The following is a 13898-nucleotide window of genomic DNA, read 5'->3' on the forward strand; positions in this document are numbered from 1 at the left end:
GGACGGCAGGGTTCGCAGCGGAAAGAGCCACTGCCACGGCAGAATTTTCCGGTCGTATTGTCGTGGCGAAGAGAATCAGATTGATCGCTACAGGCGGACGAGGCAGGGCCAATGGTACGCACCGGTTCGACAACCATTGATGGATCCAAGTGGGCGCAAAGGAACCTGCAGCATCAAAGTCCGAGGCTCGTGAAGCTGGGATCCTGTTCAGGGACGGCACGGGAATGCTTGTGAGAGAAGAGGAAGAGAAGTCATCGGAAAAGCCTGGTGCTAAGAGGCGCATCGCGGCGGATATTATACCCAATCTCTTGGACTGGTAGCTCGGCGGAGTGTTCCGGTCAAACATGATGCAGATGACGAGAGGGAGAAGGAGAAGGAGAAATAGCCGCAGGGTAAGGGCCGTGGTCTCATGGCGTCCTCAACGTATCGGTCCCGGAAGATGGCAAAGCAGGCAAATGTCAAAAGGTCAAAGGGTTACAAGCCAGCGGCACCGAGCGGCAGGTATCGTGGTACGTGGGAACGACATCACCCTGACTTGTCGTGATGGAGGCAACGCCTCCTCAGTGTCACGCTATTGTGTAGTAGCGCGGCCCAGCGCAGCCGTTGGCTTGGAATTTCCCCGTGATTAAGTTTGAGAAATGTAAAGTGATAAGCTCACTCACAGTGGGCCAATTGGGTCAAGGTATCGTGCCTCCCCGGGGAAAGGTACAGGGACGCCTCAGCCACAGCGTAAGGTAATTGAGCAGCGCATCAGCTCACCTCAGATCCTCTGGTAAACTGCCAACCTAACCTACCTTAGGGTGAGGTTGGCTCATCACCAGCCCCAAGCGCGGCGTGCCTACCTACCTTAGGTACCGTACCTTAAGGTAAGGTAAAGCAAGGTAAGGAGCACACGGATGCAACCTTTCACTTGCTTAGGTACCACCTGCCATGCTGGAGGTAAGGTACTCACAGACCAAAGCCCGAGCAGCAGCCCACTCTTCGGAACACAGATCGACAACTGCCCCCAGGACGGGCTGGCAGATAAGGCACGGCTTTGTGAAGCAAGCATACGTGTTGGGCAGCGACTCGACCACCAGCGATTGGAAAGCTCGAGACCATATTCACACTGCGGACCTAGATGGGCATTGAGGTGCAATCCATGACCAAATCGTCACGGGAAGGACGAAAAAGCCCAGAGATCTAAGGAATGTGAACCGGCCACAATACCGATACCGCCGCCGCGCCCCTCTTTCCCCCTCCGATTGTGTTCTTGCGCAGCTCGACCGCCAGCGGGTGGGGCAGCAAACCACCTCACTTTCACATGTCAAAAGCCCGGGGTCATGATCGGGATGCATCGAGACTGCGTTGATGCTGCTCTTGCTTCTGATGAACGAGTGTACCAATGACCAAGTCGTACCTCATCTTCTTGCATTACTATGTATATTCTGCAGTGACCAACTCCGACACGACGCTGCCGTATGTCATACGAGGGAGGGCAAGAGAGTGAGAGCGAGATAAGGCACGCAATTCGGCCACCCCTCACCTCGACCTCACCTCGCCTCGCCTCACCTTACCTACCTTACCTGGTGAACCTTGGGCTCCACTGCTAGTCAACGAAAGAACGGCGGCTTAGGAACGCTGAGAAGGCAGAGGGAGAAGGGCAAGGGACGAAAAACGAAGACAGATCTTCGCAGGGGCGGCGACGTTCGAGACACGGAAAAAGGAATTCACACACAGGAGGCAAGCTTCAATCTCGAGGAGCAACCGTTCCTGATGGTGCAGCAGCAGCAGAACCATCTCCCGCTGGCATGCGGCCGTGTAGAGGGACGGGGAGATGCATGTCCCGAACCAGTGCATCCAATGTACCTCGCGGGTAGGGATACTTGGTCCAAGCCCCGCCACCAGTGGCATTCCTGCGCGTCTCGTTGGTTTTCCTTTCCCTCAGCCTTTGACATGGTCGCGACAAGACGTGGTGGAGGTGGATGGAAAGGAAAGCACATGCTAATCGCTCTCGCTCTAGCTCTACCTAGTATGCATCCTAACTTCTAAGGGGTTCAAGCAAGGCCAGCCCAGACATGCCTTGCTACTGACATGCAATGGTACTATCTGGGTAGATAAATACCTTACTTTACTTTTTCATTTCTGTCCATGCCCGTCTGTGGCGTCAACCTCGTCACCACCCATTGCATCCCGTCCCATCCCATCCCATTTCGTCCCGTCCATTGCAGACAAGCTCGTCTTCTCGTTCCAGCTGTTCTCTCCCTTTTAGCTCTGCCTACTCCCTCCAACCCACTTCCCTCTCCCCCTCCCATTACCCAAAACCTTCCGGCCGTCCTTTCCTTTTTCCAAACTTCTTGTTCAACATCTGTTCTACTCCGCTCTGCACTCTTGCTCTAGCAACCACCTGCTTACATCCACGACTTCCTGACTGTTGAGCCTCAATCGACTTCACCCCCATCTCGACACTTGACCTGAACTACCGCTCTCAGCATCAAACAGCCGCCTACATGTCCAAAATGGCCCAAGTCAACGGTGACCTCCCGGCTGTTAACTCGGCCACTGCTCAGGTAAGAAGCTTCGCAATACACCCGAAGCTTGCAACATCGGCGCTGACCCAACGACACAGCATCTGCTGGACATTCCCGTGATTCACGACGGTGTTGTCGCCTTCAGGAACAACCCGTTCGGCAAGAAGTCGATCGCCATTGGTGACTCTGCCTACCAAACCTTTGCCGCCCCTCTTCTTCCCTATCTGGCCCGTCCCTGGGGCTACCTGCGCCCTTACGCGGAGAAGGCCGACGCTCTTGGCGACCAGACCCTGACCAAGGTCGAGGAGCGCGTCCCCGTCATCAAGAAGCCCACCGAGGAACTTTATGCTGGGGCAAAGGGGATCATCGCCTTGCCGATTCGTACCGGCTTCGAGGCCAAGGACCACGTCTTCAAGACGTATGCCCAGGAGAAGAAGAAGGTTGGTGGCGAGAACCTGGTGACTTACGGCAAGGCCATCGTCAGCACTACCCTCATCACTACTAGCGAAATCATCATCTGGGTTGGAGATGTCATGCACTACAAGAAGGAGGAGGCCAAGGACGTCGTGAACGAGAAGGTCAACAACTAAGCCTGTACCTGTACTGGCATTCGTACCGCCAGCTAGTTCCCTTCCCTCCACTTCATATACCCTTCTCATGCGACTCGAACTATCCTTGATTCTTGTATCGCAGTCATGATGGCGGACGCTTCAACGACATACAGCAAGGAACGGAATTTATACCTCGGATAAAGAGCTCTTATTTGTACTTGTCATGTTCTGCTCTCTTATGTTTGTTTCACTTTTTGGTGTACGAGATGGAAGGCTTGCCACGCGTCACCCCAGTCCTGAGTCTTGGGACCAACTGATTGCGGAACCTCTCAATATTGACGGGTTTCGCAGAAAATAGGCCTCTCCCTCACAACGGAGTCTGAAGGGGCCCGTTATTGGACGCAGGAGTGCGACGGGGTAGCGAGGCTTTGCTGGTGCTGGAGTTGGTCATGGAACGAGATGAGACCCAAAATTAATAGATGTGCGCGTTTCTCTTGATCTCCCTGCTCTCAGGAGCTTTACAGATTTAATCATCAAATCTCTGATGGCATGCCCGCACATGCCGCAGTTCACGCCATGTGTTCAGGCACGAGCCGGGTGATATCTGAGGCGCCGTCACACCGATTACAGATGACTTTTGACACTGACATGAGGAGAACAGGGAGAGATGCATAGAAAGGGGTAAAGGAGAAACAACGCCTTAGTCGGTCACGGAAGTGCACCAAGACAATTGACAAGCACGAGCGCGATGCAATAATTTGACAATGCCCAGGCATGAGTGTACCTTGTGGTCGGTAGATATTATAGCTTGCTTTCAGCAACTCAATTTTGACGTGAGATCGGATCATTTACGAGCAGCAAGCAGCTGGAGGACGAGAGCGAAACTGGGCAGAATTGCTGCCTGCTGATTGGGCCAGAGGTGGGGTTCCCTAAAGCAATAGGTACCTAAGGTAAGGTAGCTCGGTGCCTCCGGCCATCAACGTCATAGCGCCCGGCGACGATTGACTATGTCAGCAAGTCCCATACTGATAATTGCTGATGTAAATTTGACTAAGCCTAGTAGCTGGCCAGAATGTGGCAGAGACACCCTCACGATGCTCGATAACCTGCCTCAAGTGGAGAGAAAGCGAAAAGGGCGAAGAAATAGACCAGGGAAAAAAAGGTGCATGTGTATGCCGTTTGCCAATCGCGCTTCTAGATTATAGGAGTCTTATTCATCTGTCCTCCGGTTGCCCAACCCAGACGTTGCCGAAAACAATTCCAATTTTCTGCTCAAATACCGCGCGTGCTTCTCGTCAATGAAACCCTTCTCGATTTTCTTGTCCATAATCGTGGGAATCACGTCGATTGTTCTCTTCAGACAAGACTTACGCGACATTGCACTCGTTACCGTCGAGACTTTCTTCAATCTGACGTCTGCCGCATCCAGAAGAGGAAACCAGGCCCCAGAGCCACATTTAGACCATCACCTGTACGCGAGCGATATGTCCATTCCTCGTGCAATTCGCAAGGTCTTTCTGGCCGTTGAGCAAGCAGAAGGTGCCGGGGCTCGTGTCCGCCGCTCTATCGGGACTCCCCAGCTACAGAAATTCTCCCCATTTTTGATGCTTGGTGAGTAGGGTTTCCGCAACATCTCGTCCCCCCCCCCCCCCAAAAAAAAAANCCCCCCCCCCCCCCAAAAAAAAAGGACAAAAAAAAAGACACATTGCTTATTGAAAGACCATTTTCGTATCTCCCCAGGGGCGGGCTTCCCCGACCACCCTCACAGAGGCCAGGAAACCATCACCTACCTGCTCCATGGCGGAGTCGACCACGAGGATTTTGCCGGCAATAAGGGCACCATTGAGACGGGCGACCTGCAATTCATGACAGCGGGTCGAGGCATAATGCATGCCGAGATGCCCAAACAGAACCCGGATGGCAGCGCCAATGTCGGCCTCCAGCTTTGGGTTGACCTGCCCAAGCATCTGAAGTCTTGCGAGCCGCGCTACCGCGACCTGCGCGCCAAAGAGATTCCCACCGTCGACGTCGATGACGGCAAGGTCCACATCAAGATCATCTCCGGCCAGAGTCACGGCGTCGACTCGGTGCGCGATCTCGCCTACACGCCGGTCTGGATTCTGGACATCAACATCAAGCCTGGTGGCAAAGTCGCACAGCCTCTGCCCAAGGGCTGGAATGCCTTCGCGTACACGCTCGACGGACAGAGCATTTTCGGAACAGGAGCTCAGAAGCGTGTGGTCGACCAGTTCCACAATGTCGTGTTTGAGCTAGACGGGGAAGTGATTAATGTTGAGGTTGATGCGAGCGCAGAGAGGGACGCTCGCCTTGTGCTCATCGCTGGTACACCCCTTGATCAGGAGGTTGTTCAGTACGGACCATTTGTCCTCAGCTCCAAGGCCGAGGTTTACCAGGCCTTGATGGACTATCAGACTCATTCCAATGGATTCGAGCGAGCCGAGGGCTGGCAGAGTGAGATTGGAAAGTCAATGATAGAGTAACTAATCTTTCGGGTCCGTTTCCAGATTTTTGGTCGGATATTTCTCCGTCTAGTCATGGTCAATTGGTTTCTAGACGACATGAAATGATGATCTAGCAGATCGCAAGATAGATGCAAGACAAACATTCAGCAAGGCTTAATTGCATGATTAGGTGAGTTCGACGACGACGAGAGTCTAGCTTCATGTGCACGGACCCTTATGCTTGTTCTGTCCGGTAGGTAGGTACTCTGTACACCTTACCTTACGTACCTCTAGGCCCAAGCACCTACGAACACTTAGGTACCTAGGGAGCGGAGTACCTGGAGCGTACTGACCCGGCCCACTTCCGCTGCGCAGCTGCGTACACTATTCGTACAAGGTAAGGTAGCTCTCGCTCTCTTCCCCCCTTCCTACCTTAGGTGGCATCCATGTATGTACACGAAACCCAAGCTGCGGCGCGCAATGCCGTGATTTTCATACCCTACCGTCACCACGATACGACCATGGGAGCAGCATAAACACCCGAGCCTCTTTCATCCGACTGCACGAACGATTGACTATCTGACCGATCGATTTACGACTTTCAAAAGCCCCTATTGACCTGCCAACCTCAGTCAACTACCGAAAAAGTGCACTATGGATGCGCCCGTACCAAAGCTCGCGGAGCTCCTCCGTCATCCCGATGACCTCGACAAGATCGCCGGCCTGAAGCAGGAATTTTCTCGAAAGAAGGCTGCTGTCGACTCACAACTCCGTGGCGGCCTTCGCGAGCAGCTGGAGACGACACAGTCAGGCATGACTGGCCTCACGGACGGGCAGAAGACGGTGCAGCAGATCAAGGAGGAGATGATCAAGATCGACCGCCTGTGTTCAGAGTCGCAGAACATGATCAAGGATTTCGCCAGCATCAACTTGGTGTCTCAGGCACATCGCAATTTCGGCGCTGTCGAGGCGATGCGCAAGAACCTGGAGACTTTCAACGAGCGCCTAGAGATCGTCGAGCGAATGTTGAGCGAAGATGAGAGCGACAAGGAGAACATGCCGAACCTCTTGCCGATACACTACGAGCTGACACAGCTGAGGAATATTCGAGATGATGCCATGGAGCAGATCCAAAGAGCGGAGGACCCAAGTCTGGAGTCAACACTCGAGGACTACTTTCAGAGACTGGATACCATGATCGACTGGTTTGACGAGCATATCGGTATTCTAGCTCTGAACCTTATTAATCTGGTCGTTAATGACAACAATGGCCTGGTGGTACGTTTTGCTGTCGTGATTGAGGCGGAAGAGAAGAGCGATCAACGAGTGCTGGCACTGCAAGAAGCGTTGAGAGACCACAAGGAGATGGCGACAAGGTTCCAGAGTATAACCGACGGTGCAAAAAAGGTGCGAGGTTACAAGGACAAATTCACACAAGCCATCAAGATCAGTGTCGAGGGACAGTTCGCGGAGGCAAGAGGCGAATTCTTGGACGACCCTTCGGCACTGGATAAAACTCTCAAATGGTACTTCAACGACCTCAACGCCGTTAAAATGGGCATGACCCCCTTGATGCCTAAGAAATGGAAGATTCTCAAGACCTATGGGGACATTTACCACCAAACTATGCACGACTTCTTGGTGGGAATGATCGATGACCCAGACTCTAGTTCTGCCAATACGTTGGAGATCATCAACTGGCCCGAAAAGTACTATAAAAAGATGAAGAAGCTGGGATTCAAGCAGGAGGACCTAGCGCCTCATGTCATCGACTCGAGAGAAACGGAACTGGTGCGCGACTTCCGCCAGCTCATCATCAGGTTCCTGGATGAATGGATCGAGCGGATATTCAATGCAGAGCTTAAGGACTTTGCCGAGCGCAATGTTGAAGGTTCTAACCTGGATCAGGATGAGTATGGCTACTTCCGAACCAAGAACCTTGTCGACATGTGGCGCATGCTGCGTGAGCAGATTGATGCTGCTGCCAACTCAAAGCGTATGGATGTTATCGAGGGAGTCATCGACGCCATGTTTCTGCGATTACGTGGCAGGCAGCAGTCGTGGCAGAAGATGCTCGACGAAGAGGCCATCAGATACGAGACTGGGAAGATGCCTGAGCTCGAAGGATTCCAGCCGCTTCAAGATTGGCTTGTGGCCACGGCAAACGACCAGATTGCCTGCGTTGACGACAATGAGGAAGAAGGCAGGCTAGCGTACCTGTCTAATTTCAAGCAAAAGTTCGAGCCCCTCGTATCGCCGGCGTACATGGAGCGCGCCGAGGGCGAAGTTGAGCTGCTACGGGATGGCTATGTGGATTTCAGCACGTGGTGCATCACCAAGTTTGTTCAGCTGATTTTCTCCGTCGACTTCAAGTTGGTCATGCCCGACTTCTTCACGCCCAAGTGGTACACAAGCACAGCCATGAAACAGATGGTGGTAACGTTTGAGGAATACGTCAACGACTATAGCCAAGTTCTGCACCACTCTCTTGTCGACATCTTCACAGAAATCTTCGCCGACGAGTTGCTCGTCCGCTACCTGACTTCAGTTCGCAACAAAGGAGCCAAATTTCGCCGCACCGATCCCTTCCAGGACAAGCTGTTCAACGACATTTCGACGGCATTCGAGTACTTTGGTGCCCTTCCTAACCCGGACGTCGGCAACTCCGTCAAGCAGACGTGGCGTGTCACCGAGTACTTTCTGCAACTGCTTACCGTCGAGAAGGATGCGCTCCCAGACACCTTTGAGGGCTTCAAGATGGCTTACTGGGATTTGCAGATGACGTGGGTGGAGGCAGCGCTGCGGTCGCGCGATGACTTTGAAAGGAGCATGCTCAACGCCGTCAAGGCACGAGCGGCGCAAATTGATGTGGTCAGGGGCCCAGAGACAATCATGAGCAAGGTCAAGTGATCAAACCATGCCGGTGGCACGTAGGATTATTGTCAGGCAGACAGAGCTGCGCTGAGGCGGCCGGGCAGGCTGATGAAAAGAGCGAAAAGGGGGTGATACTGGGGATTCAGATCCTCGAGAGATGACAATGGAGCTGCTCAACGAGGGTTGGGTAAGACGATAATGACAATCAAGACAACTACTGGATTTGGCGAAGACGACGATCCAGAGTACGGCTGCTGGAGGTATTGGATGGGAAAATATGAGGTGGTTAGATGATGCCTTTGCTTGCTGATGTACGGACATTCCGAAATGCCGCACGTTCCCCCTTTACAAGAGCCAACATGGGGCGAAGAATACGGCCTTCACAGGGCCATAAGTGATTGTAGCGAAGCTGAGATTCTCTGAGTAGTGCCTCAACACTGACCTAAAGCTGCTGGCCTCAGTAGACTCTCTGATCTCACATGTAAATTGGTCCACCATACCCAGACACATGCATGCTCGAGCTACGAGCAATTCACACATGGAACCTACCAGTCTTCAATATCATTTGTTTTGCGTCCAGACTCGTGATGATAACACGCAAGCTTAGGACAAAATCAAGAGGGCCGAGCTTTGTGAGCTTTGAGTCAACCATGTATATCCTACATACATACATATTAGGTGCCGAGGTCCGACGTGCTCCGATCGTGAGACGCGAGGGACATGGCGGGAATGGAAGGTTAAGAACTTCCGAACACGAAGGTATCTCTGGTACACAAAGTGAAAAGGGGGGAGAAATATAATGCCTGCTATTGTCGATTTAATGCCACTTTGCGTCCCATGAGGAAATCCAGTTGTGCTTTTTGTGCCATCAACACTTGTAGACTAGGTTTATGATTGGCTGGCAAGGAAGTTGGCGGCCTGTTAGAGAGTTAGCAACCGAAAGCGTAAAACGAGTTTCTTTGACTAGAACATACCCTCTCCAGATTGTAGTCATACTTCTCGAGTGCGAGAAGGGAATCTTCTCTTGAGTAGCCCATGCTCGTGAGGTTCTTCAAGATGGGGTCGTCATGCTCCCCATCTCTGGTCAAAGCACGGCCAGGTGTAGGTCGGGAGTCTGAAGTCGCAGGAGGGATTTCTGCACCCTTGTCTGCGTTGGCGGCACTGGGAGAGTCCAGGCCAGCAAAAATGGCATCCCAGTCCTGCGCATCTGGCACCGTTGCACTCTTCGTGCCCGCACCGTTAGTGCTGCCAGGGGCAGGGTTAGGGGACACAGCGCCAAAGTCGTAACTACTTTCGTGCCCGAAAGCAGTGGGTTCTGTCTTGACCTGGCTTGGAGGGGGGCTGCTGTCGAAGACAGGGTTGAAGTCATCGAGACCAGATCTGGAGATTGTCTGGAAGTCATCATCGGCAGAGCCTTCCTTGGCATCCTCGAGACCCTCGAAATCATCATCGAGGTCATCAAAGGAGGACTGCGGCTTCGGTGCGGAGGCGGCAGGAGCAGTCGTCTCAACAGCTTCAGCTTCCGATGTCGCCGGGGCCTCCGGGGTTGTAGACATAGCAACAGGGGCGGCTTGGGGCTCAGCAGACGATGCAGTGGGCGCAGAGCTTTCAACCGTGGGAGCAGGAGCAACAGCAGTAGCCGTCGGTGGGGGGGACGTGGCACCCTTAGGATCATCGACCTTTTTGGCTTGAGGAGACGCTGGTGCGAAGTCATCGTCGAAACCGCCACGCTCGCTTGCACTTTCAGATTCGTCATCGTCGCGGTCAAGCTCAGAAATTGGAGGGAATTCAGAATCGAATGCCGAAAAAGATTTGGCGCCGTCAGCACCAGGCTTGTCTGAGCTCTTGTGCGCGTTTGTGAAGCTTGCAAAAGCGTTATCGAAGTCAGCCTTGGCCTTGTCCTGATCCATTGCCGCAAATGGGTCTGGGTTCGATGCGTCGACTGCTCCGACTTCAGTTCCAGCTGTCGCGCCCTCGCCTGACGGCTGCGCACCACCTTGAGCCGCAGGCTCCTGCGGCTCAGCGTTGCTTGCGGTAGAAGTCGAGGCGGTGCTCTGTCCCGTGGTTGTAGGCTCGATGGGGAATGCCCCGGGCAATGAGGTCGCAGTGGGAGTGTCTCCAGACCCATCAGCACGAGAGGCAGGGGGTGACACGGCCCGAGAAGACGTAAGGGATTCGGAGGCCTCCGGGAACGGAAGGAAGCTCGAGCTAATCTGTCGTGATTCAGGCGGGGCGGGAGGTTCACTTGCGAGAGTAGCCTGGCGGCTGGCAATGGGTGATGTGGGGACAGGGGGATTTGAGTACGAGCCCAAGCTAGCAGTCGATGCCCCTGTGTGCTGGGGCTTGAACGATGGAGCAGGTGGTGGTGTGCTTGTCGATGTGGGAGGAGGGAACGCCGGGCCAAAGACATCGTCAAAAGACTTATCGCCGCTGAATGGCTTGGCTGGCGGCGGCGAGGTGAATGTACCCATAATGTCAGTACTTCCTGTTCTACGGAAGAAGGGATTGTTTCCGCTCGCGGTCGAGGGCGCAGGGCTTGCGACTTGAGCAGACGTTGCCACTGGGGAGCTGGTGTTGATTTGTCGAGACAAGTCCTCGTTGCTCCTGGAAAGATCAGCGACTTCTGACTGAAGCTTATCACGCTCACCCTCGTTCGTAACCAGTTGTTTCTTGTTTATAGCGACGAGTCCTTTTTGCTGTCGGGCGTCAGATTTGAGCTTCTCAATCTGAGGCTTCAACTGGGCGATCTCGGCGTTGACGGCGCGGATCTTCTCCTTGAGATTGGCGTTCTCTTGCTGGTCAGCCTGGAATCCAGCCAAAACTTGCTGGTGCTGGTTCTGCAGGTCTCTGTAAGTCCCGTCCAGCGTCATACACTCGGCTTGGAGCTTCTTTGTTTCGTTTCTCGACGTGTTCAGCTGCACCTGCAACGCCTCCACGTCCTTTGCTTCTTTCTCGTACATTGTGCGAAGTTGAGCCAGCCGTTGCTCGAAATTCTTCTTCTGCGAATTGGCTTGGTTGAGATCATTCTGTGTGGAGGTACGCTGGCCCTGAACCTCCTGCATCTGCTTAGAAAGCGAGCCGACCTGATTTGACAGATTCGCCAATTCAGCAGTCTCGTTCGTAAGCTTTTTGCTGACTTCAGGGTCACCATCGCCGAGAAGGTCCTCAGCTGCGGACACAGCGGAGGGCTTGCCAGAATTCGAATCTCCTGTAGGCTGCGCTGTGAGGCCGCGGCCAAAAGAAGAGGACGGCACAAAAGGCTTGAACTGGTTGCCGGTGGGAGAGGGCCGGATGGGGGAAGATGGGGCCAGAACTGCCGAACCAGACCCAAATGGGTCATTAGCTGTTGATCCGCCGGTTGAAAGGGCGACTTGAGCGGGTGCCGGAGCGGGCGGGGTGTCTAGGCCAAACAAGTCATCAAGGGCAGATTTCGGAGGAGCCGAGGCCGGGGCCGGGGCCGGTGGTTGGGGCTGGACCTGAGGCGGCGCGTCAAATGGTGAGCCTGACGTTGTAGGTCGCGGCTGGGTTCGGAAGCTGGGAGGAATCAAGTTAGGAGGAAGCGCTGTTGGCAGAGCAGTCGAGCCATCTCGTCTGCTCCTTTGCTGGCGGATCAGATACATCGCAACTGCAAAGGTATCCCGGTTCAGTCGACCCTCTGAGTTGATGTCTGAGAGATCCCAGATCTGGGCCAGAGCATCCTCTGGGAGATTGGATTGGCTTAGAAAGGGGACAGCCTCTTCGCCGGTGATGAAGCCCTTTTGGGACTTGTCAAGGTCATTGTAAAGCGCGTCAAACCGGGCCTTGTCAGCCGCAGTGATCAGCCAGTCGCTTCCCGGTGTACCAGTCGTCTGGGCGGTAATCGGTGGGCGTCCAAGAGGACTGCCTGCGCGAAACTGGGCCGAACCACTCATTTGCCGGGGGATTGCAGATATTGGTCCGGTGCCCGTAGGCGACTGACGAGGCGCGACAGGTCCACGGCGGGTCGCAGCTTCGTAGAGGGCGGCGGGAAGAATATTGGGAAGACCTCTTAGCGCGCCGGTCTTCATAGACGTAAGCAAATGCATAGCAATTACAAATTCTGTCAAGACCAAGGCCCCGCGCTGCTCGGTATCGGCCAACTGCCATATTCTACCCAGCACCTCGTTCGGCAGGCCCGACTTTTCAAAGATAGATTTGGCCTGGTCACCAGGAAGCAGGTTGCCAGCTTGAAGCGGCTGACGCTCGAACAAGCCGGCATACTGGTTGACCTTCTCAGGGGTCAAAGGAGGAATTCGGATGGGGCCTCCTCCGGTGCTTTGCGCCTGAAGAGCAGCGGCAGGGGGAGGAGTCGGAGATGCAAGAGAACCTGCGGGAGGGGGCAAGCCATCGAAGCGCGGTAGTGGTCCCTGCTGTAGGGCCAACTCTGGCGTCGGTTCTCGTCCAGCCTGGGCGTGACCAATGAGCCGCAGCACCAGACCGAAGCCGGCAGGGGTCAGGAAGCCTCGGTTCTCCTTGTCTGCTATCTGCCATATCTATCGTATGTGTCGTTAGCGACTTGCGCTGGATTCGGGCAGTAGCGAGCAGCAAGTATCAATCGGCCCTCACCTCTCCCAGTATTCTCGAATCGAGTCTTGTCTTCTCGAAGAACTTCACTGCCGTCTCTCCGGTGACAACACCGACGCTGTCCGAGTCGGCCTGCCGAAAGAGTTGACCGTACAGGCGCTTCTCTTCGGCGTTGAGGTTTAAATTCGGCACAGCTGTGAGACAATTGTCGTCAGCATCTAGCTATCAGTCATTGCCGCGCGACGCGCTGTCACCATCGAAATAGTTCACTTACCCGCATCGACGCTGTCAGCAGACATGATGGCGGCGTGGAATTCCTGCTTCGGGGGTGGTACTAGCAATCAAGACGGGCTGTTTCCAAGTGTATCTAGAGGTGAAGTTGTTCGTTGGTTCGGTACGGCGGCCTCCGGGGGGCTGGGGTGAAAGAAGCGTAAGTCTGACGATCGGGAAACTGAAGGTTAGATTTCACAGCAAGTAAAGTGTTGCTATCGAAAGGGATGGACGGCAGGATCATACCTTGTACACAAATGATGGCCCGGACAGCCCTTTAGTTCCAAAGGATCAGCCTTGGAAGGAGAGGAGGTGGCTTGTGTTGATGCTGTTCGTGGACTGGGGACTGTGGACCGTGGACTGGCTGGGGGGTTCAGGTTGGTTCAAAGGTCGTCGGACTGGTAACTGGCAGGCCGAGCCACCTACCTTACGGATGCACAAGCAAGTACGTACCCCGGTGAAGGTGTAATGAGCACACACATATGCCCCATAATAAAGCTCGGGCATTACACGTTGCAGCTCTGAGTCCAGTGTAGTGCGAGTGTAGGTAGGTAGCTGACACAGAAGCACCTACACTGAGGTATCTGCACCTGAGGTTGCTTGAACATCCGAAAGGCCCGCTCCGCTCTTCAGTTTCATTTCATTGAACGGGCGAATCCATCCACCAGTTAAGAAATTACATCTGCCTG

At 54.2% G+C, this 13898-nt stretch overlaps 4 protein-coding genes across 4 annotated transcripts; 3 read left to right on the plus strand and 1 right to left on the minus strand.

Moving 5' to 3' along the window:
• Window positions 1–2483: 2483 nt before the first annotated feature.
• On the plus strand, window positions 2484–3100 carry GCG54_00003386 (uncharacterized protein; the record flags this gene model as incomplete). The annotated part of the gene is made up of 2 exons (XM_045403459.1): window positions 2484–2549; window positions 2609–3100. Coding segments are annotated over 2 exons (558 nt in total), but the record flags the coding sequence as incomplete, so codon positions are not given.
• A 1259-nt stretch (window positions 3101–4359) lies between these two features.
• Window positions 4360–5562, plus strand: GCG54_00003387 (Pirin-like protein; the record flags this gene model as incomplete). Its single annotated transcript, XM_045403460.1, has 2 exons — window positions 4360–4672; window positions 4802–5562. 2 exons carry the CDS (start codon window positions 4360–4362, stop codon window positions 5560–5562), a joined length of 1074 nt encoding a protein of 357 aa, XP_045259648.1.
• Window positions 5563–6177: 615 nt separating this feature from the next.
• GCG54_00003388 (Exocyst complex component SEC6) lies at window positions 6178–8433 on the plus strand (the record flags this gene model as incomplete). The annotated part of the gene is made up of 1 exon (XM_045403461.1): window positions 6178–8433. One exon carries the CDS (start codon window positions 6178–6180, stop codon window positions 8431–8433), a length of 2256 nt encoding a protein of 751 aa, XP_045259649.1.
• An 852-nt stretch (window positions 8434–9285) lies between these two features.
• GCG54_00003389 (putative calcium-binding protein) lies at window positions 9286–13238 on the minus strand (the record flags this gene model as incomplete). Its single annotated transcript, XM_045403462.1, has 4 exons — window positions 9286–9315; window positions 9372–12908; window positions 12982–13133; window positions 13214–13238. The coding sequence occupies 4 exons, from the start codon at window positions 13236–13238 to the stop codon at window positions 9286–9288; spliced, it is 3744 nt and encodes a 1247-aa protein (XP_045259650.1).
• Between the last annotated feature and the right edge of the window lie 660 nt (window positions 13239–13898).

This window comes from Colletotrichum gloeosporioides (assembly GCF_011800055.1).
Source record: "Colletotrichum gloeosporioides strain Lc1 chromosome Unknown consensus_74, whole genome shotgun sequence".
Lineage (NCBI taxonomy): Eukaryota > Fungi > Ascomycota > Sordariomycetes > Glomerellales > Glomerellaceae > Colletotrichum > Colletotrichum gloeosporioides.